The 24,099-nt window shown below is 38.6% G+C and overlaps 1 protein-coding gene across 4 annotated transcripts; it reads left to right on the forward strand.

Annotated features, from left to right (window-relative positions):
• Positions 1-1,934: 1,934 nt before the first annotated feature.
• On the forward strand, positions 1,935-17,501 carry NPM1 (nucleophosmin 1). Of its 4 annotated transcripts, XM_026510960.4 has the most exons (11): positions 1,935-2,283; positions 4,305-4,384; positions 4,959-5,078; positions 5,415-5,508; positions 5,849-5,955; positions 6,070-6,137; positions 10,482-10,539; positions 10,886-10,969; positions 11,676-11,777; positions 14,204-14,278; positions 17,145-17,501. In XM_026510960.4, exons 1-11 carry the CDS (start codon positions 2,226-2,228, stop codon positions 17,181-17,183), a joined length of 885 nt encoding a protein of 294 aa, XP_026366745.1. In that variant the 5' UTR covers positions 1,935-2,225; the 3' UTR covers positions 17,184-17,501. The 4 variants fall into 4 exon arrangements, with proteins under 4 accessions (XP_026366745.1, XP_057168303.1, XP_026366746.1 ...); XM_057312320.1 differs by having other exon boundaries at positions 2,088-2,283; positions 14,204-17,501; XM_026510961.4 differs by lacking the exons at positions 14,204-14,278; positions 17,145-17,501 and adding an exon at positions 12,830-13,164 and having other exon boundaries at positions 2,088-2,283.
• The last annotated feature ends 6,598 nt before the right edge of the window (positions 17,502-24,099 follow it).

Consider the following 24,099-nt stretch of genomic DNA (forward strand, 5'->3'; position numbering starts at 1 on the left):
TATGGAAAGAGGGGCACTTTTACTTTTCCACTTTGTATAAGCCTAATTAATTTTAATTTATTTTAAGAAGTGAGCATTCATTACATTTGAAAATCTGAAAAAATGCTGTAAGTAGTTTTTTTAAACTGCTTGATTCCGTGAGATAATATCTAGACTAGGTGATGAAGATATCTAAAAAACAAATGTATTGGGGCACCTGGGTGGCGCCGTCATTAAGCGTCTGCCTTCGGCTCAGGGCGTGATCCCGGCGTTCTGGGATCGAGCCCCACATCAGGCTCCTCTGCTGGGAGCCTGCTTCTTCCTCTCCCACTCCCCCTGCTTATGTTCCCTCTCTCGCTGGCTGTCTCTGTCGAATAAATAAATAAAATCTTAAAAAAAAAATGTATTTGTTATATAACATGAGATAAGGTTCACATGGCTCAGGCTCTGTGCAGAGCTTCATTTGAATAATCATGGTCCAGAATCCAGAAAGAAAGTACAAAGTAGTTCCAACTCATACTGGCATGGCATCAAAGAAAAGTAACCTCTCATCCTCCACTCTCCTATACAGCTCCTCTTGAGGCTTTCTCACGCCCAAGTATTTTTTTTTTTAAGATTTTATTTTTAAATAATCTCAAATCCTCTGCTTAGTTGTCCTTCCCTTTCTCGGCCTTTCTCAGCTCTTTACATATATATCCACCTAAGTCAGCATTTTCTCTAGCAATTGGCCATACTCTGCATCTCAAAAGATCCAAGAGCCAGACTGGTGAAGACTCTTCTTCAGTTGGGGCTGGGGTACAACTTGTTCCTTTTCACATATTAGTTTCACTGATTTCTCCAAATTTAGAATTATGATTCTGTTAATTAATAGTTGATTCACCTGTATTATAGTTTATCTTCCCAACTAGATTGTATTTGGAGAAAAGGTGAGGCACCGCTCTATTTTTATTCCTTCCACTATTTCTTAAATTATTTAATCTGTTGATGTAAACAAGATAAATAGGGGAGTCCTTAAAATGCACCAGTGCCGAGGGGCTCCAGGGGTGGGGGATCCTCTGTCAAGATGTAGCTTGTTGAGAATAATTTCCAGACTCACTCCCAAAGAGTCTAATCGAGGTGTCTGCATTTCTTATAAGTCGTATGTTTTCTTCAGGGGTCAGTCTTAGCAATATTAAAGATTAAGAACTGGATTAAGAATTGCACTACACATATTCCTCCACAGTCTTTTAGAGGGATGTTAGCATTGGACTTTGAGCTAGAGCATCCTGTCTTACCACATCCATTTGGGCACTTGGCCCGTTTCCTTGTCTCCAGAGTGGGTATAGTCACATATGCCTCACAGGATCTTACATGGGGACATATTGCGGGTATGCAGCCCTTTTAAAATCTTGTGTCTGGAGAAATCAGCCAGGCTTGGTTCCTGCCCTGCTCATATGGAAGAGGCTCACTCAGTCCCCTTTGGGCCCCCAAATGACATAAAGATGAGGGATTTCAACTTCAGAGAGGTTTCCTCAGATAGGAAAGAGCTATAAAAGCAGTTGAATAAGGCCGGACAGCAGCTACATCTTTTCTTCCCAACAAAGAATAATCAGTAATCCACCCAAAGCTTTAACTTTGGGGAAACAATGAACTCCGAGCCTTCAGGTAAGTCAAAATCCCGAGGTGGTTATACTTGTCTGGAGGCCCCGAGAGGTACGAAGTGATGGAGAAAGGTGAACCGAGCTGCTCTCTGGCTCATTTACAACCGGCTCGCCCTCCGTACCTAGTACAGCTAAGGGTTGCCGTCGCCATTTTGCAGGGTGGGCAGCGCAGAATCCTGGCGCTCGGCCGGCCCGCCAGAGCCGGAGAGGACGTGGAAGGGCTGGAGAGGGGTAGCGCGCGCTACCCGGGGAAAGCACGCGTGCGCACAGGAGGCGGCGGCGGCCGAGGGGTGGGGCCGGGGTACGAGCGCGCGTGCTCGGTGGGAGCCCGCGAAGTACCTGAAGGAGGTCGGGGGCGAGGTAGAAAGGAGTGGGGTTGAAGAGCGCTTGCGCGAGAGGGCGACCGTCCGGGGAGGGGGGCTCCCGAGCACGCGCGCGGAGACGGGACTTGGAGAGCTCTCGCGAGATCTTCACGATGCTATATATGTGCGCAGGGAGCCCGCGTCCTTTCCCTGGTGTGATTCCGTCCTGCGCGGCTGTTCTGTGGAGCAGTAGTCGTTTATCTCCGTCCGCCTTCTCTCCCACCTAAGTGCGTGCCACCACCCCATGGAAGATTCGATGGACATGGACATGAGCCCCCTGAGGCCCCAGAACTATCTTTTCGGTAAGTGCTGGGGGTTGGGGCGAGGCCGAGCAGGGCCTGGTGGCTTGGGGGGGGGGCGGGAATCTTCCTGAGGCCTGGGCTGGTAGAGAAAGCTGGGCAGGCTGGAGGCCTGAGGGAGGGAAGCGAGGTCCCGGGACCCTGCAGCCTAAGAGATGGGAGGTAAGGAGAGGAGAGTTGAAGCTCGAAGCGGTGGAAGGAGGGGCGGCCTGAAGCCTGGGGATAGAGCGATCCGAGGCCCAGGGCCTGAGGTAACGTAGAACCAACAGGCTGAGGATTCGGCTTTGCTTGGGGCACGCGGTAGAGCCACGGGCATGATTTTCTCTTGGGCTGTGTGATTTCGTAGGCTTGTGATTCCTGTCTGGTGTCTTTGATGCTGGGCCCGGGCTTGGTGCTGGAGGTTGTCGGAGTCCGTGGTGTGGGGCATGGTCTTCCTTTCTGGGGGAAAAGGGTATTTAGAGCCTGGCGTTGCTCTCAGGTCTCAGGAGTGCGGAGCTCTAGGGCCGAGACTCAGCCCCGGTGCCTCGGCCGGTTGCGGGGGGAGGGGAGGCGCCGCCGGGCGTGAGGAGGCCGCAACTGCTGGGAGCACGTGGTTGCCACGTGGTTGGGGGAAGGAGGGGGTGTGGGCACTACATCCGGGTCTCCTTGCTGTCTTGTCACCCCGGAGCCTGGCATCCTGGGGCTTAATTGAAGCTCTTGGGCGGGAAATATTGGGTGAAGTGGCTGGTAGAGCCAAGATTCTGGAAGTCTTTTGTTCAGTGCTTAAAATCTATAATGGCAGTTCTCATTTATAGAGCATTTTTTTGTTATCTCACATTGGTAGGTTGAATTAGTCCACTTGCAGATGACGACACTGATGCTCAGAACTGAAGTGACTTAACGAAGGTTGTACTTGTAGGTAGAGACTAGGTAGATCTAACCCAAGACCCTTGCCTCTATAGGTGGTGCTTTATTTATTTTTGAAGGGAGGCTGGTGGAAACAGCCTTCTGTGCTGCGTTGAGCAAACAGCTCCTGTGAAAAGATGGGAAGTGTGTGTAGGGTTCAGTTTGGGTCAGTAAGAGCTGGTACTCTTGGAATCTTCCCCTCCTCTCCCGGTACCATAGCTTTGGTTTTCAATCTTAATGAAATTGTTGAAGCCCTGTCTTTGTCAGGCTTTGAAGTGCAAATCCTGCCCCACATTTGTTTCCTTATATATCATGCTGAGATTTGTTAATCGAGATAACATTTAGGCATCTCTGTACCAGTAACTGTTAGATGGCAATTAAATGGAATCATTTAATTAAAATGTTATTCTGATGGTACTTGAAACAACTTGCCTATTGATGGAATGGGAATGGGAGTAGATAACTCCTACAGTACATTAAGGCTTTTATTCCTAGCCCTTTTGAGTAGCCACAGTTTCTGATCAATTTATACCGTATTTTTGTGTTAATCTTTTCTATTGGAAATATCCCTAGGATATATCTATTATTAAATATAATTTCTGAGCATAATTTAATGTACATCATTTCTGTTAACTTCAAAGTTGGGGTATTGACCCCTGTAGCAAGTTTTGGTTCTTTTACATTTGTAGTTTTTCTCTTGTAAATAGAAGCTGTTCATGTACGTGTTTGTGTAACCATTCTCATTTCTAAGTGTGCCACTTGGGTGCTTAGGTAGCTAATTCATCTTTTTTAAACAGTAGGGTTTTATCAATATTATACATTAGACTTAGTATTAGATACTGGTTTCAGTTCCAGATTTACTAGATCTTCGAGCCTGTTTCTACCTAAAAACAGTAATAGTAGTGTAGTTGAAAGTGAAATAGTATACTAAGTGGGGAAGTGGAATTTATAAAGCTGTATATGGATGGTACTTGATGTTTACAGGCATTTGTGTTCAAGAAATCCAGGAAGAGCTACTTCTGCCTTGCCTTTTGGTAGCTAGCACAGTAGAAAACTTGTTCACAAAACTGTTACCTTTTTGGTTATCTTCCCTTAAGTTTTCAGTGTTATTCTTTGTTGCTTTTTTTCTTCATTTACAGGTTGTGAACTAAAGGCTGACAAGGATTATCACTTCAAGGTGGATAATGATGAAAACGAGCACCAGTTATCTTTAAGAACGGTACTTAAATTTTCCAAAATAAACTGCTTTACTTTTCTTGATATCTGTGTATTCTTTTTTGTGTGACTTAACACTTTCACAGTAATATTTTTGATAACTGATTATTGTATATACACCTGTGGTATAAAACGTAGCATCTTTACCTGTCATTTGGTAATCATGTGAAGTTCAGTCACACTTCTGTTCAGCTTTCCATATTAATGTACTTTGCTTCTTTGGCTGCATTATAAAACGCTTTATGACAGCGATGAATCTTTTGCACTCCAGAGTAAGGCCTGTAGCCTTACTGCCTAACTTGTGGTAGGTGGCCAGTATATGTTAGGTGATCCATACTGTGGGTAGCTGATACCTACAGCTATACCCACCATCAAATATATTTCTATGCATTTGTTCGAATGTATCAAATATGAAAAATTGATTGGTAAGGCGATAAAAAAACTTGAAGAAAATGTGCACAAATTAGTTTCCTATCATTGGTAATAATAGGTTTATAATTGCTTTGTTTTTTCTTCGAAGACAAATTTTGGGGGGATTGTAAAATAGGAACTTAAGGTGAAATACTCTTTTTGTTCAGGTCAGTTTAGGAGCTGGTGCAAAGGATGAATTGCACATTGTTGAAGCAGAGGCAATGAATTATGAAGGCAGTCCAATTAAAGTCACACTGGCAACTTTGAAAATGTCTGTACAGCCAACGGTAAGAGCACTTGAACTTTGGATTTTATGTCAAGGTCTAATTCTGTTGCATTAAAGTAGATGTCATTTAGGTTACACCAAGAACTTAGAAGGAGGAATTTCTTTTGGTTCTACTAGTAGCCATAGCTGCGTCTTCTGTCATTGTGGGGTTGAATGATCAACTCTTGAACATAGTGGTTTGCTGGTTGTTCGTCAGAAGTGGAAAAACAGGTTCACTGGTTTGTTCATTTGGCTTGTGAGTTTGCCTGTAATGCCTATTAACGCAAACATTTTTCTAAGTCTGTTGTGAACAGGTTTTTATACCGAACATTTAACCTTAAAAGTTTCTCCTTTTTAGGTTTCCCTTGGGGGATTTGAAATAACACCACCTGTGGTCTTACGGTTGAAATGTGGTTCAGGGCCTGTGCATATTAGTGGACAGCACTTAGTAGGTATGTTATTACGTATTAGGCTGTTTATTCTCAAATGCAGTTGCTTTGTTCCCTATTTGAACTTTGTAAAGCATGCTTAGGTCTAATACTATTGTCTTTGTAATCATTCACATGGAAATAACTGGAAAAGCAGCTTTTTTTTTTTTTTTTTTTTGCATTTAAAACCTAGTAGAATATTGGCCCTGAAAAGTCCTTTTTAAAAAATCTCTGTTCCCTTTTTTGCTGTTTTTCTAGTAGAGTCTTTGGTTTTAAATGCTCATTACTGTATGTTACGCTCTTTTTTCCTGAGTTTCTTGCTTGTTGATTGAATTTTAATAGTGGCTAATAAATTTTATTTTAGCTGTGGAGGAAGATGCAGAGTCAGAAGATGAAGAGGAAGAGGACGTGAAACTCCTTAGTATATCTGGAAAGCGTTCTGCCCCTGGAAGTGGTAGCAAGGTTCCACAGGTAGGTGAAATTACTGTGGCTATCTTATTCGGACCTTTAGTTTTGTGATTAAGGTCAGCACTTGTTCATGAGTATATGGGTGTATATATTTATATGTGTGTGTGTTTTTTTAAGAAAAAAGTAAAACTTGCTGCTGATGAAGATGATGATGAAGATGATGATGATGATGATGATGATGAAGAGTAAGTAGTATGCTCTTAGAAGCTTGACACAGTTGTATGGGGAGTAGTTTATGAAAATTATTTACTACAGTCATCCTGTGAAATTAATACAGTTAAAGGGTAAACCGTCAGTGGTTGTCAGTCTGAGTTAAAATAGCTGAATTAAAGAATATTATGGGATTAAGAGCCTTTAAATGCTGCATTGTATTGCAAATTTTCAAAAGAATATGAAGCATTTCCCAAATGTATTTGACTAGATACTTTTTCTGGGGAGGATTTAGTGAACCTGTGATAGTCTCCTGGTACGTTTTTATTGAGCAGTATATGGTAAGTGGTTTGGGTATAAAGAATCTGAATGGTTCTAGCTACATTCATTTTGTAAGTTGTCACTTCATGATTCTTTCCCCCCCACAGAGGATTTTGGCTCATGGTTCTCTTTGGTCCTTACTGATAAAATGAGATTCTTCTAAGAGATTAAGAAGGGGTGCCTGGGTGGCTTAGTGGTTTGGGCGTCTGCCTTCAGCTCAGATCATGATTCCAGGGTCCTGGAATCAAGCTCCTCAACAGAGAATCTGCTTCTCCCTCTGCCCCTGATCGTGCTCTCTCTTGTGCGCTGTCTCTCAAGTAAATCTTTAAAAAGAGATTAAGATGATTTTTGTGGAGGGGCGCCTGGGTAGCGCAGTCGTTAAAGCGTCTGCCTTCGGCTCAGGGCGTGATCCCGGCGTTCCGGGATCGAGTCCCACATCGGGCTCCTCCTCTGGGAGCCTGCTTCTTCCTCTCACTCGCCTGCTGTGTTCCCTCTCTCGCTGGCTGTCTCTCTGTTACATAAATAAATAAAATCTTAAAAAAAAAAAAAAAAAAAAAAAAAAAAAGATGATTTTTGTGGAGGATTTAAAATTTGTTTGGAAACAATTTGATGACAGTTTTTTTAAACTTGATCAGGCAAAGGTAGAGTTACATGCATATACAAAATAAAATGCTATTTGTAATTGGTCTTTCCTATGTGCAGTAGTACCAGTAACTTCTGATAGGTTGAACTTTCAATTACCTGTTAGCTTTGTTCTGAGTTCCCAGGTAGGTCCATATATATTTATTGAAAACATAATTCAAATAGAATCTAAGAAAGACCCATCAAGCACATACTAGGTAATGATCAAATATGAGAGGTTTTCAGTAACTAACCTCAACTAGCCAAGCTGGTAGTTGTTAAAAAAGCCCTTTGAGCATAACAGTGAAGGCAGAAAATAGGAAAAGACAGAGTTGAATGCTTAAAAATTCAAGATTACCTGCATGTCAGACTTAAAATGTAGTTGGTGTTTCACTGTTAACTACTTTTTTTTTTTTTAAGATTTTATTTATTTATTTGACAGAGACACAGCCAGTGAGAGGGAACACAAGCAAGGGGAAGTGGGAGAGGAAGAAGCAGGCTCCCAGCAGAGCAGGGAGCCCGATGCGGGGCTCGATCCCAAGACCCTGGGATCACGCCCTGAGCCGAAGGCAGACGCTTAACAAATGAGCCACCCAGGCGCCCCTCACTTCACTGTTAACTACTTTTGAGAGTAGTTATCATTAGAATTAAAATGATATACCCCAAGAGAATGGGAAATGGACTTAAAACAGAAATGAAAAATATGGATGGTATATGTGCTTAGTTAAATTTGAATTTTATTGAGTCTTTGATTTCAAATTACCTTTGTATAGGTTTAGTGTTTATGTCCGGTAGCCTATTCAGTGAGGAGACAATCCCTTCTAGGAAGGCTTTGGAGTAGGACTCGATTGTTACCTTGATTCTGCTTGGGTTGAAAGATTTCCTGTCTCTAAATTGGGTGCATTTCCTGATATAACCACAGTGTAGAATAGTTTGTGTTCTTCATGTCCCCTCTAAGTTGTCTTCAAGTTTGATAGGGAGGAATGAAATAAATATATATAGATGTTAATCAAGGTCCAAATTTGTAAGTTTTCATATAAGGGAAGAAAGGGTAGGTAGTCAGATTAAATCTATAGGTAGGGATAGTTAAATAAAACTGCTTATGATAACTGATTTTATAGAAATCCTTGTCATCTTGTTTCTAATGTAGGGAGGAACATAACATACAGGGATTGGGTTCTAAAGCCAAAATTGAAAGAATCACTGTTGAGAATAAAGGACTTTCTCTCTCTATATATAGCTTTATGTGTACTACATAATACTAGGCCATCATATTAAATTTACCCCGGTTCTGGAAAGATGGGTGTTTCTTGGTGCACACAGTTGCTCCTGTTTTAGAGACTACGTAGTGTGGAAAAGAAACATTTTAGCTAGTATAAAAGTAAGTTTTTGAAGTAATTAAAACATGAACTGGATCCACTATTAGCTAATACTTAAATGGACTTCTCGGATTAGATTCCCCCCCCCCCAATTCACCTATGTAGAATTAGAATGTACAATTCAGTGGTTCTTAGTTACATTGCACAGCTGTGCGGTCATCACCACAAATTTAATACTTCTCATTTCCTCAAAAAGAAACCATACTATAACCATATTTGTATTCCCCAGCTCTAGTGAATCACTAATGTACTTTGTCTTTTATAGATTTGCCTCTTTTAGATATTTCATGTAAATGGAATCCTACGTTACAATATGTGATTTTGGTCTGGATATACAATATGTGATTTTTTTTGTCTTGGGTTTTTAAGAATCATGCATGCTGTAGCATTACTAGTATTTGTCTTGATATTATTGAGTTATAAGAGGTTTTTTATGTTTTTGGACAAGCACCTTATCAGTTACAATTCACAAATATTTTCTCCCATTCTGTTGGTTGTATTTCCACTCTTGAGTGGCATCCTTTGCACAAAAGTTTTTAATTTCTTTATTGTCTTCTTTGTAATTGAAGCATAGTTGACCATACAATGTCACGTTAGCTTAAATTTTTGTTTTTAATGATTTGCGATGTCTGTTTTATTTTTTTCACTGCTTTTGCTTTTGGTATTAAACCTAAGAAGCCATGGCCAAACTTCTGAAACCTTTACTGTGTTTTATGTTTAGATCTTTGATGCATTTTGAATCTGTTCCTTGTATATGGTGTGAAGTGGGGGACCAACTTAAATTCTTATGTATGTTTCCAGTTGTCCCAGCACCATTTGTTAGGCTTTTCTTGCCATTGAATTGACAGTCTGATCACTGTTGTTGAAAATAATTACTATAAATATATGGGTTTATTTCTGGACTCTTCAGTTTTATTGATGTGTGCCTATCCTTAAACACTGGGAAACACAATTTGATTTCTTTTGCTTTGTAGTCTTTGTGGGGTTTCTTTTGAAAACACTAAGTGAATCCTCCAACTTTGTTCTTTTTAAGATTGTTTTTGGCAGCTTTGGGTTCTTGAATTTTGATACAAATTTTAGGATCAATTTCTACAGAGAAGCCAGCTGGGACTCTTAGGGATTGTGATGAATCTGTAGATTTAATTTGGAGTGTTGCCACCTTAGTAAGAATATTTCTACTGATGTGTGAACATAAGATGTGTTTCTGTTTAATACCTTTAAACCACAACCTCCAATTTTTATTTTTATTCATTTAGTTGTAAAAGAATACAATATTTACCATCCTAACCATTTTTTAAGTGTACAGTTCAGGAGTGTTAACCATATTCATATTGTTGTGTAATAGCTGTTAAATTGTTTCATCTAGTAGTACTGAAAATGATACTCATTGAATGAAAACCCCTCATTTCCACCATTCTCCAGGCCCTGGCAACCACCAGTCTACTCTGGGGTTCTTATAAGGAGTATAAAGATTAATTTTGATGCCTCATTTAAGTGGGATCATATAGTATGTGTCTTTCTATGACTTCTGTTTCAGTTAACATAATGTTCTCAAGGTTCATCTGTGTTTAGCATGTGACAGGATTTCCTTTAAAATAATATTCCAGGGGCACCTGGATGGCTGTCGTTTTAAGTGTCTGACTTGCTTTTAGCTCAAGTCATGGTCCTCAGGGTCCTGAGATAGAGCCCCATGTTGGGCCCCATGCTTGCTTGCTGTCTCAAATCTTAAAAAAATCTGAATATTGTAATAACTCTCAGAATAACGTGAATATTCCATTAATTGTATGTATGACATTTTCCTATGTATTTAACTGTTAATGGAAATTCGAGTTGCTTCCACCTCTTGGAAATTGTGAATAATGCTGTAATGAAGATGATCGTGCAAATAGCTCTTCAGGATCCTGCTTCTAATTCTTTTTGTCAATCCCCAAAAGTTTGAAAGTCCTAATATCTTGATTAAGTCTTGATTGACTAACTTGTAGGTTCATCCAATTTCTACATTATGCTTTTTTTGGCTTATGAGTGCTTTGAATCAGTAATGACTTATTTAATTTGTAGTGATGATGATGATGATTTTGATGATGAGGAAGCCGAAGAAAAGGCTCCAGTAAAGAAAGTAAGTAGGATACAATGGTATGAGGTTGTCAGAAATAACTAATAACAGAAATGATGGAAATTTTTTAGTGCTTTTCACTTGTTTTGTAGTTCATGAAAGCTGGCTTGGGAGGAGTTGATGATCTCATACTTAAATTAGTCCTGAGTAGGGTTGTCGTCCTAAGAACTTTCCTAGTAGTGCAGAAAGATCTATTTCCTTTATCCATGTGGCCTTCTCCCACTTTATGTTAGTTCTTTACCCCTTTTGTGAGAATGGCTGCTTCTTTTGTTATGTGGTTTGGGGAAGTTTTATTTGCACTCATGTCTTGTGTAGGAGGGCATTGATTAAGATGAATTTCTAATTGCAGTCTATACGAGATACTCCAGCCAAAAATGCACAAAAATCAAACCAGAATGGAAAAGACTCAAAACCATCAACACCAAGAACAAAAGTAAGTGGCAACATACACATAAACACAGCATTCATTGAAGTAGTTAGAAAACTTAAAAGTTTTCCTGTGAAACAAGCTAGTCTGAAATTTGAGAACACTTGTAATTTATGTCTTAAAAAGCTAAATTGTGCTTCTTGGTAATTATTGTCATATATGTGTGACTGCTGGCATTCTAGTGAAGGAAGATGCCAACAGAAAGATTTTTATTGCATTACAAACAGTTGTGTCCTGTAAGGAGTTTGTTAAAAGTATTATTTTATGGCAGAGTGCAGTTTTTCAACCCTGGCTGTGTGTTAACAGTTTGAAAGAACCACAGTATCTGGACTTAGAGATTATTAGAAGCTACAGGATGGGCCTCAGGCATATCAAGCCACATTTACTTGCTTCATTCTTGGGGACTTTGGGTTTCAATTTTGAAACCTTTAAGTGGTTTCCTTTCAGTGCATACTTAAGTGTAGAACTGCTCTGGTGTTGATTATAAAAACAAGCTGAAACTATTTTATTCCTTTATTAAGGGATGGTAATTACGAGAAAAATAATTGTTCAAACATTTACAATAACAACACCAACACTGGTTGTGTATATTTTACAAGGAAGGATTGTAAATAAGAGGGATTTTCTTGAGAAAATCCAGGTAGGTAGGAGATGGGTCTTAAGAGCCAAACTCTAGGGACCTTTTTGAAATTCATCTTTTTTTCCCCCCCAGGGTCAGGACTCTTTCAAAAAACAGGAAAAGACTCCCAAAACACCGAAAGGACCTAGTTCTGTAGAAGACATTAAAGCAAAAATGCAAGCAAGTATAGAAAAAGTGAGTAAAAGGATCTTTCCTGAAAAACTAGATAGGTTTCTTCCCCCTCTGTTAAAGTAATACTATTGTGAAGGCTTGGAACTAGATTGTTGCTTATTTTTTTATTCTTGATCTACCTGCCCCTTTTGTGTTGTGTTTTTCATTTTGTTTTCAGAAATGGATTATTTGGTTTTTTACATTTGTTTGTAATCTCATGATTTTTTGTGTATGTACTTGAATTTACGTATGTTTTCTTTTCTTTTATAAAAGAAATACAAGTAAGTTGGTTTTAAGATTCATTCTGACCTGGGTGTTAAAAGTTTGATAGTTTCCTTTGCTCGTCTTTGTGGTTGTACGATGCTACAGAACCAGCAGAGGGCGTTTGAGTCTTTTATAAAATTGCAAGCCACTGGAAAAGTGGAGACAGTCTGGTTGCTTGGTGGTATAGTTTAAAAAAAATACTCATGACTGCCTCTCATCAAACGTTTTCTAACAAATTTGAGTCCTTTCTCTGTGCTTTTTACACTAAGATATTACTGGTCAATATAGGTGATAATATCTGGAATCTTTGATAAGCTTACATTTAGTTTCCTTTTGTCTTACATGCAAATTTGAGAAGAAATTAGCTCTCATCCTGCTGCTTACTTGATTGGGGAACTAAACTTACTAAACCTTAGTGAACTTGGACTTGCAGTAATATGGAATAAACAGTTTAAATGTCTTGAAACATTTGAGAAAAGCTATAATTCTGTGAGTTACAATATAAGACCCCAGTTAGTGAGAGTAAAGGTGGGATGGTGAGGAAAAGTTGCTGACTCTCCTTTTCCCATGTTTTTCCTGTGCTTTCTAAGTTTTACCTGGCTTCAGTAGATTTCCTTGTGCTGCGAAGAGTCAATTGGAAAAATAACATGTAGAACCAGAGTGTGTTTGTTTTTGCTTTAGACTACTGTATACCTTTCTAGCTTCTGGTATCACTGCTTTATTTTTATCCCTTGCATACAATGCTAAAATGACATCTTTTAGATTCCCCCCCCCCATTTTAATATGGTCCTGTCTCCTTGATTTAATTACAGGCGAATTGAACAGTCCTGGGCACTACTGGTAAATTAAACCCAAAGCTGGGGAGAGAGGAAAAGGAGAGACAAATATAGTCCATACTGACTGTCATCAACAATCCAGACTGAAGTCTCAGATCCCCTTTCCTGATTTGCCACCCACCCACACCCCCTTCCAGGCTGGAAGCAATCTCACTCTTGATCTCCTAAAGCACTTTTCTTTTGACTGCTGTGATCCAGTGACCCCTTACACTTGGCTTTCTATGATGTGTGCATTTGTCTCACCTCTTTGACGATGTTTTAATCGCTTTTGTATCTCCCTAGCTGCTCAATAAATATTTTAATGAATCAAATAAGAATGTATGTGACAATAATTTAAAAGTGGAAATTACAGTGAGGTTTATTTTCTAGGTTATAGAGGCAATTTAAGGATCTTACACTATACGTCTGATCCCTAACCTATTTTGTGCCATGCTTCCTTTGGCATTCTGAAACCTTGATCTTTTAAAAATGCATAGAAGATTTAGGTGACAAGGAAAGTTAAAATTTAGTTATCAAAAGAGGAAACAAAAAGGATATACTTAGTATGTTAAAAAAGATCATTCAGAAGTAGTGAATATGAGCATCTCGATATTTGCAGTAATTGCTATGTTTGAAAATACTTGGTGACGAAATATTTTGTAAACAATTTGGTGCTGATACTATTATGATTTCTTCCCTATGTCCATAATTGATGGAGGTTCCAAGTTTTAGTTAGTGAAATGTGGGACTAATCCCCCCCCCATTCGATTTCATATACGTCCTGAATGGAATCCTGGGTTAGCATTGTGCTGTAGGGACCTAGTTCTTAGTATTAAGTGATAAAGCAATTTTGATTTCTTTGTATATGGTGCTCAAAAGGGGGTATACATTTGTGTTTCGTTCTGGGCGGTGTATTAATAGTTGACATTTGAGTGCCTGAAGAATCTCAAGTGTAACTTATATTTTGTATTTTTAGAGTGGTTGGAGAGAATTTGGAACTTTGACAAGCTATCAGTATGGGAATACTATGAAAGACCTCGGGTTTTTTCCCCCTCTTTTTTAAATTTAAATTCAGTTGATTAACATAGAGTGTAGTATTAGTTTCAGAGGTAGAGTTCAGTGATTCATCAGTCTTCTATAATACCCAGTGCTCATTATATCATGTTGTCCTTAATGAAAGACCTAGGTTCTAAATACTGTTGCCCAGTAGGTGTTTCTGGGCCTAAAAACAAAGTATTTAAAGTGAAAGAGTTGAATGGATATGGAATGAACCAATGATCCATGTAATAGCATGAAAATCTGTGAGGAATTTCATAGTATCTCAAAAACAGTGTTTCTGTACTTACCCTTAATAATGCTTTTGTCTCCTAGGGTGGTTCTCTTCCCAAAGTGGAAGCCAAGTTCATCAATTATGTGAAGAATTGCTTCCGGATGACTGACCAAGAGGTAACTGAGTTTTCAGGGGACATGACCAAATCCAAATACTTTATTGTGATTTATTTATGAGTTTTTTAGTTTCTTTAAGTGTTGGCTTCTTTTAAAAGCTTCCTAAACACAGACAATACTTCAGATTATAAATACATGGAAACTTTTAAGAATTTAGTTGGCAGAGATTGAGAAGATAACTCTTTAGTAGATTTTGCTCAGCTTTTTATATAGTTGGTAAATTATTTCTTGGTTACTGAATTCACTTTTACTTTTGGTACTCTGTTGGCTAAGGAAGTATTCTGTGGTTTCCTTGCTACTCCATTTGAGTACTTGAGGTAGTCTGGAAGTTTTTGCTTTCTTGTGAAGAGAAGACCATTTACTCCATAGGTCTTAGGGGAAGCACATTTTACTAAAATCAACCTAAAGTGTAAAATCTGGATGCAAGAAGCCAAATTGTGGTTAATACTCAATATATTAGTTTGAGTCAGCTGTTAAGTTTTATATTATGTGTTATTTTGTCAATAGAAAATTCATGGATTTATTTTTATTGTCTTATTTATGGTTGCTGACTCAGATTGTAAAGGAAAATGTAAAAACAGGTAAGGTTGCTAGGCGTCTTGTATATACAGAACATTCTGTGTTAAATGGTTTTTGTCAAGAATCCCTAAGCCTCAATTTTTTTCAGTAAATGAAGAAATTGGTCAGTTTGAGCTAATTTTCTGCCAGTTGTTTAGTACTTAGATGACTTAAATGGCAGCACTATTTTTCTCCAGTTTGAAACCCTTTCAGTGTTCAGTGCTGTTTACTATTGGTAGCTCAGCCTTTATTGACACATGGCTGTGAAATGATGAAATTCAATCTTACACTCTTTTGGTTGCTATTCTCTTTGTGTATATTTGAACCCCAAAATTCAAGTGTGAATCTTCTGAATAGTGGACCATTTATAGCAAAAATCCTTGTGAAACTGCAGTATGCAGTTGTTAGTTCAATATTGCATAGTGGAAAGATGTAAACCAGCATTTACTAACAAGCATAATCACTAGTACCAAAGAAAGTGGTGAAATAAAATCTGTGATTAAGAAAAATTCAGGAGAAGATAAAAACCAAAGTTGAAAGGCCTTCTACACAGTATATTATCAGTCTTGGCAGCTGAAATGACTGTGAACTCACTGCTTTCAGAAGTATTTTGAGTCTAAAACTGAAAGCCCATTTTCAGGTGGAAGGATGAAATTTCTGCAGAAGTAAAAAGTAGTTCTGTTTACTATTGCAAAGATTATCGAAACTATAAGTGCCTCATGTTTTTACAGCATACCTACAGATACAGGTCACAACGTATAAAATTTTTTTTCCATTGCTTATGCAATTTTTTTGTGTGAAAAAGTTGCTTATGAGGATTTGGCTAGTAAAAAAAAAATCCCTTCCAGATGGCACTTTTAAATACTAGCAAATCTTTTGCAGAAGCTCTTGAATTAAAAGTTAATAAAAACAATTGTACTGCTTTTTGTGGAGAAACGACAGATCAAATTTTGGTGAATGTTTATGTAAAGATAAAATGTTTACTCAAAGCAGTGATGATTCTGCAAAAGGTGTTTTGCTGTCCTCCTATTCTGCATAGTACTGCTCAAGTGGCATATGATGTTTCTTTTGACTGGAGTGTCATAAGATTGTTTTTAAGCATTTATATTGAACTGAATGAACAGAGGGAAGATTTTTGTGAGATTTGCTCACATTTGCTACTTAGTGTCCCTGTGTTTGAAACCTAGTGGCTGTTGAATAATAGTAGAGAGAATCCTGCTATTTATTTGAAGCACTGGAATCATACTTTTGAAGAAAAGACTCTAAATGTTTTTAGTGACATTTTTAAATGGGTCATTGGATAAAGCCTACTTATTTCTTACATATAGTTTTAAATAGCTGTTTAGCTATAGGATTATGTAAATTCAGAGAAGTTCAAAGAGCTCACTGAACTGTACTCCGTTGTTCTAAAGGAATTTGTTGAACCCTGTAGAGTTGACAAATGTCAGGACTGTTATTTTTATTTATTTATATTTTTAAAGATTTTTTTTTAAGTACCCTCACATCCATCACAGGGTTTGAACCACAACCCCAAGATCAAGAGTTACATGCTCCACCAACTGAGCTAGCCAGGCATTTTAAGATGCCTTTAAAAAGAACATTATTTATGATTAGGAAAAGAAATGCCAACTTGAAATGGATAATTAATAACCATACTTAAACGAGACAGTCATTTGAAGGGTGATTCTTTCACATGGATGTTAATGCTAGCATGAGAACAAGTATAGACTTCATGTGTTGAATGAAGGAGGACATAGAAATGGACAGGGATGCTCTTTTTTTCCGTAGACAACATTAAATCATTAGATTTTAAGAATGGAAAAGCAGATTGTGTCTTGGAAGATTGTTGTTAAGTGATTTAACCAGATAAGAGCAAGTCTTTAGAGTAGTTGATCTGGTGTGTTTCGAGTAAATATAATTTTTTAGTATGTATTACATAGGCTTACAAATAAATGTGTTTAACTGTATGTTCTGTATTTTTATGTGCTAAATCTGGCAGCCCTAAAGCAGATGGCATTGGCGAAACGGGTCTCTCTACTCTTCCATTTCATTTATCTAAGCTGTTACATACATACTAGTACCATTGACTCTGCTTACAGAGATTCACATGATTTTATGTCTGATTTGAAGTATTTGAAATTAAATTATGTCTGAGTATAAATTTCCTTGAAATCAGTTCTTAATTATGTAGTGAACCTTTTTGGTGGTAGGATGAAAAATAGATATGTTGAACAAAGAGACATGGTTTAATTTATTGGTGTCTATGTAAAGTGTTGTGGTTCTTTAACCGCATTTCTTTTTTTTCCAGGCTATTCAAGATCTCTGGCAGTGGAGGAAGTCTCTTTAAGAAAATAGTTTAAACAGTTTGTTAAAATTTTCCGTCTTATTTCATTTCTGTAACAGTTGATATCTGGCTGTCCTTTTTATAATGCAGAGTGAGAACTTTCCCTACCGTGTCTGATAAATGTTGTCCAGGTTCCATTGCCAAGAATGTGTTGTCCAAAATGCCTGTTTAGTTTTTAAAGATGGAACTCCACCCTTTGCTTGGTTTTAAGTATGTATGGAATGTTATGATAGGACATAGTAGTAGTGGTGGTCAGACAAATGGAAATGGTGGGGAGACAAAAATATACATGTGAAATAAACTCAGTATTTTAATAAAGTAGCACTGTTTCTCTTTCTATTATTTACCCTTATTACACTTTGTCAAAGAAATAAATGTACGTAGTTAAGTGTCAAATAATATCCTAAAATCCCGAGAAACAGTCCTTGCCCTACCCCTCCAAATAGTTCTCTCAGAGTTAACCCATCTATTTTTCACTGTAAGCATTTAATGTTTAAAGCTTCCCACCTTGACAACAGATAATTATGACCATGCAAGTGTGTTTCCAAATGTTCAAACCACCTATCCACTTTAGCCCAGTTTTTACTGGGAAAATCTGGCATATCGAACACCTTGCAACAGCTTTTTATAACTTGGATTCTTCATCTGAACGAGAACAGAAAATGAATTCTGTTGACTGTTTTTCAGTTTGCCCAAAATAGCACATAATTTATACATTTTTAGATCCATAGGGAAATGGTAAATTTATTGCGTGTGGTGGTTACATGAGGACATTCCGGGGCCAATCCTGGGCATCTTTTACCTGTTTTACCCTTTGCCCAATTGCGTGATGGTTGTGGTTAGATTACTATTACTCCTCTTGTTTCGCTGTGGTGTCTCCCGGTAGTTGGCTAATACATGGAGGAAGTATTTTCTGACTACTTTTAATCTGAAAACTTTTGACATAAAATTCAGTCCTGTTAAATCTTTTCCTCAGAATTTTAATTGTGCCCTTTTTGGCTTAGTCTGTTGCCATTTTCATATGTTCTTTGGATATGACTAGTTTTCCTGAGAACTGGTTTAAGATTGCCCTATTGCTGGTTTCCTGAAATTTTATATTTTGTTCTGGGCCCTGGGTAGACTAGGTGTGTTCTCCAGAGATTCTCCAGTTTGGGACCGTATTCTTGGGAGATTTTGCTGTCCTGCTTACCTTCTGTCTGTTCTTGGGCCTTTGGTTTGATTCTCTTGGATGTTTTTCATCATTCCTTTTGGTTTAAACTTTAGGAGAAAGGACTTATGTCATCAAATTTGTGTTGGTTTTTGTTTTATTAACTTCTAAATGCTCTTCCTTGGTGTTTGCGGACATATTAAAGTTTGAAGAAACCCTTTTCACATCATGCATTGTTTACTCTTTTTTTTTAACCCTCTAGCTTTTTATATTGATTAGGATTGATCTCTTTGAGTAGGCTGTAGTTTGAGATACTTTGATGGGAATGAGCAGATACCAGCCTTTTAATCTTTGGAATGGTTTTGGTAGAGCAACCTTATTTTTTTTTTATTTTACTTTAAGTAGGCTCCACTTCCAACATGGGGCTTGTACTTACGGCCCTGAGATCAAGAGTCAGAGATGCCCTATGGGATGAGCCAGCCAGCAGGCGCTCCGAGTAACCTTACTTTGAAGGGTGGAAAGGGTTGGTACAGTACTGTCTTTCAAATCCTACTTTCCAGGCTTCAGGTGCCTCTTCTAGTCATTTCTTTAGGTTTTGGTTTTCTTGGATTATTCCGTTTCCTCTCCAGGGTGTCTGTCCTTGTAGCTTCTCCCTTTTTATATTTTATTTTAATGGAGATTCAGTTGGAAATGGCAAATGTTCGTTGTTCTTAATTTCACTGGAAAGTACCACTATTTTAAAGGATGTTTTTATGTTTAATGTTCTAAAGGTCATCTACTTTAAATTACTTTAAATTGATAGAATCCCAAAACGCTTAACCACATGAATTTGAAAAAGTTACTGGTGTTAAATAGTGCCATAGAGTTGTACCAAGAACTAAATACATTAAAGTTGAGTCATTCCTTCCCTAGATAGATGTGATTTCACATCACACAGTATGTGATGTTGTAGGACTATATATTAGGTAATTAGTTGCTTAAAATGTTGAGAAGTAGAAGTATACTTGGATTATAATGTCTTAACCAAAATGTAGGTCTGGTATGTTTATTATTTGAGTTGCTTTGTGTAGAAGTTAACTCTTGGGTTTAGCTAATGGCTACTTAATGTAGCAGGAAAACCAAAAGGACTTCTCCCCATTCTGAGGGAAAGCTGTTGGCCTTACTGGTGGTCCTGTTCTTGCACATTCAATAAAGCCGATCAGATCCATCTTTGTAAAAGAAGATTCCAGGTAGGGCATGTTTTCTGGTGCCTCCAAAGTCACCTAATAGTGCTTGGTACTGGACCTTAGCCAACAAAATATGGTAATCTGAACATTGAACTCCTAGGCTTGTGACTGGAAATTCTTCCTTTAAAAAACACTTTTGCGCAGTGCAAACTGTTAAGTGAGATTGGCCATACTTACATCAATATTGGTTTAATTGCTAAAAACAAATAGAATTAAGCTACTTAGAGAAAATGAAAAAAAATTAAAGCATTTTTAGTTTTCTAAGACTAATCAGGAAAAAACAATTCCCTTGTCCCTACTACTAATCTTTTTTAAAGATTTTATTTATGGGACACCGGGGTAGCTCAGTTGGTTAAGCATCTGCCTTTGGCTCAGGGTCGTAATCCCAAGGTCCTGGGATCAAGTCCCCCATCTGGTTCCTTGCTCAGCAGGGAGCCTACTTCTACCTCTGCCTGCTGCTCTCTGTCTCTCTGACAAATAAATAGAAAATCTTCAAAAAATTTTTTGTCAGAGTGAGTGCATAAGCAGGGGGAGCTGCTTGGGATCATGACCCTGACCCAAAGGCAGACACTTAACTGACTAGTCACCCTGGTGTCCCCCTAGTACTAACTTTTTTTTTTTTTTAAGATTTATTTCAGTGAGGGGAGGGGCAGAGGGAAAGAATCTCAGGCAGACTCTCCACTGAGCTGGGAGAAGGGACTTGATCTCAAGACCCTCAGATCATGAACTGAACTGAAATCAAGAATCAGCCACTTAACTGAGCCACCCAGGTGTCCCTAATCTTTTTTTTTTTTCCTAATATTTTATTTATTTGTTTGATGGAGAGAGAGACAGCCAGCGAGAGAGGGAACGCAAGCAGGGAGAGTGGGAGAGGAAGAAGCAGTCTCCTAATGGAGGAGCCTGACGTGGGGCTCCATCCCAGAACGCCGGGATCACGCCCTGAGCCGAAGGCAGACGCTTAACGACTGTGCCACCCAGGCGCCGCAAGTGTCCCTAATCTTGATTCATAGTGGTAGAGGGACCTGTAAGAGAAGCCTGGTTTATTCTCCTTAATTTTGGGAATTTATAGTAGATGGTACCAGCAATAATACTTGGTTTCTTAAAGTATTTTTTGATGGAATAACTGTATTTCCCTTTCTTAAGCCAGTCTGCTGAATATGAGTGTTTAATGACTTAGTTCTTTAGCGATACCATTCACTATCTTGAAGGCATTTTCTTTAAAATCCCCACTTGTATTGCCTCTGTACCTGACTTTTGAAAAACATTTTAATGTTCTGTTCTTTACCAGTTTTCAGAATGATAGGTTGATGTTCTAGCAACCTCAGTAGTGAGTTTTAATTAAGTATCCTGGATTTATATATTTATGTATTGGTGTTTCACCCTTAATCTATTTTGGCTATTGGAGTCCCCTTCGAGCTTGTTTCTACCATCACAGACTCTAGTAGTCTGATAGCATCTTGCTTTTCTAGTGAGACAATATTCCAGGTTCATCTTCATTTTCTTTCTCAGACCTAGAATGATCCATTTCTTGTAAAGAATGGCCGGGGCGCCTGGGTGGCTCAGTTGGTTAAGCCTCTGACTTTAAGCTTGGGTCATGGTGTCAGGGTCTTGGGATCGAGCCTTGCATGGGGCTCCCCACTCAGCAGGGAGTTTGCTTCTCTCTCTCCTGCCCCTCCCCTGCTCGTGCTTGCTCTTTCTCAGTCTTTTAAAATACGGCAATTAGGAACTGTCTGGGTGGGTCGTGCTCATTAGCTTCACTTCATGGATAATCAGATCAGACCCTTTGGAAAAGCAACAGGGAATCCTCAGCATTTGGAAGGCAGTGCTTGCTCTTGTTGGGTAACTGAGGGAAGCTTCTCTTCATTTGATAACCTTAATCATGTAAGGTTTGTTAACTTCAGTTTCAGCCACAGAACAAAATAAGTTACTAAGGCCATTTGGGGATAGCAGACTGTCTATGTGGACCCATGCAAATGATACTAGTATGAGGTTTATAGTGTGTCGCAAAGCTGCAGAGCTACTATGGGTCTTGATAACCAGTAGCTTAATGAGGGAGAGAAATAGTCTAGGGTGTGGGGCTTTTGTTTGAAATGGTCCTAAGAAAGTTGAGGGTCACATACACTGAGATTCTGAATGAAAGGTAGTGGTCTGGGCTCTGGAGATAAAGGGTTAAAGTTTGTTTTAATTTTTTAACATTCTAGTGTAGTTAACAATAAAGGGTTAACGTTATTTCAGAAAGTCTAAGGCTACCTTCCAGCCAGTTCTTGCCAAGGAGCCAGTTGCTCCCTGACTCATGCATTTGGCAGTACAGGTCCTGTTTAATGCTGTGAAAGTTCTAAGAGCTGGGTTTGAGAAAACTGTAGAGCCTCGTCTGTGCTAAGAGTCTGTCTACTCTTATTAAACTACTTAATCCTATTGAAGGCTCGAGGCTCTGTTTATGCTGTGTTCTTAGGCTGGAGGTTCTCCTCTCTTTCTGTATCCAAAATACTTGTACAGACCCCCTGAGATTTTGAGAGTCTTAAGTTGGAGAAAAGTGGAAAGTAAATGTCAGGTTGCTGTGCTGTATATTACTTTCACACTGGAAAAACATAGGAGGAATCTAAAACATTTAACTGCATACTGTGTCCCAAAGTTCTAGATGTTTAGGATTAGTCAGTAAGCAACACAGTTAACTGCTCTGCCGGGTGTACATCCCATTGCACTAGCAGTCAATATACATTCTCAACTCCCTTTAAAGTTTCAGTTCCGCATAAGACAAGGGGGTTTACAGATGAGAATCTGCTCAGAAAATTGCAAGTTTACCAGCTTACAACTGGAAACTGGGTGTAGTACACAGCCATTCGTCCCAAACTACAGTTGCCTGGACTTGTAAGTCTTCTCCTTGGCCTGCCAACTGCCACAGTTGGACCATTCTGATTCATTCTTTACTTTAGCACCTGTGATAAGCTTTTGAAAAGCAAGTTCATTTTGACCCTTAGTTTCAAAGCCTTTGGCAGACTAATTGCCAAACAAATTAGTATATCCACACTGTTGAGTACTACTTAGCAATAAAAAAAAAAACCTGATAAAAGCAACAATGAATGAGGGTGAATCTCAAAAACATACTGAACGAAAGAAGCTGGTCACAAAATAGCACATAGTATACATGGTTCAATATACATTACACTAGAAGCTAGTGCCAAAAAATACTAATTTGGGACCAGCAATGGGTGTGGGGAGGATGCCTTACAAAAGTGTTTACATAGATCTAGGTTAAACTGAGCACACTTAAAACAGATGGACTTAAAAATTGTACATAAATCGTGCCTTTAAAAAAGGTCTTTGGCTACCTGAGAGCCTGTGAGGCATGATCAAGCATGTAAACAGGTAAGAAGCCTGTTTTTACCCTGAACTTTTGCCACTCACCCCTGGCTAATCCTGCCTGTACCTAGCCTTTTTCTACTTGTAGGCACTTGATTTCTTTTGCTTGGGATATTCCTTTGCATGGCTAGCTCTCTTCACCTTTGAGGCTTAGCCTAAGTATTACCAGGAGGTATTCTCTATCCCATTGGTTTTCTTCAAAGCACTGATAAGTTAGATTTATATCTTGACTTCCCTTACTTATTTCCATTTTCCCTAAAAGTGAAGTGGCTTTTTTAGAACAGGAACTTGTCTGTCTTCACCCATGGCCTGACAGTAGGATCAATAAATCGTGATTGAATGAACTGATGAGAAGTGACTACCAAATTAGTGGTACATATTAATATGAATGTGTCAAATTCAGATAGGAAAACTTCATATGAAAATAACATATATAGTAAGTAAATATGTGAAAACTATATTCGAGATGTACATGGTAAGAAAAAACGTGGTTAAATGACAAGTTGGAGTCAAGACAGATTCTGGTTGGACACCTCTTCAACTCTTGAGAATGATAGTGCCTCCCTACTTCATGAAATCATTAAAGTGAAAATCTGAGAAACATAATTATAAGTATTAATAATGGCTAAAACCTTTGGAGCCTTTATTATGTGCCAGACTCTGAATGACCTCATTCAGTAACTGAAAACAACTCTTGAGTTGTTACTGTTCTTAGCCATGGTTTGTAGATGAGGAAGCAGAGTCTCAGACTGTTACTTGCTGGAATTTATAAGTGAATGTTGGAGGCAGTATTCAAATCTGACTCTTGAGTTCATGCTCTTACTCAGAACTGTTCTCTTGACTGGACTTTTTGGGTCAATCTTTATTTGGGTGATAGTTTTACTTGTGAGGTTGACAGGTACACTTCATCTGAACATTGAAAAGAATTGCAAGCATTTTATGCAGAAGATTGTTATATACCCATTCCATTTAAAGGTAGTCCAAAGTAGTAGTGATTACAAAAGCAAGACCAATCTTGGCAATGAGAATGTCGAAGTAAATTCAGCCCAGCCCTTCACACAGGAGCTTTCCCTGTCACCCAGCACCTAGTTTTCAAAAAAGGTTTTCTGCCCTTGTGTGAAATGCTGAAACAGAGGCAACCTGTTGAAGAGCCTCAGCTTTGAAAGGGAACTTCACAAGAGCTTGC

This window comes from Ursus arctos, unplaced genomic scaffold, assembly GCF_023065955.2.
Source record: "Ursus arctos isolate Adak ecotype North America unplaced genomic scaffold, UrsArc2.0 scaffold_15, whole genome shotgun sequence".
In the NCBI taxonomy this organism is placed as follows: Eukaryota; Metazoa; Chordata; class Mammalia; order Carnivora; family Ursidae; genus Ursus; species Ursus arctos.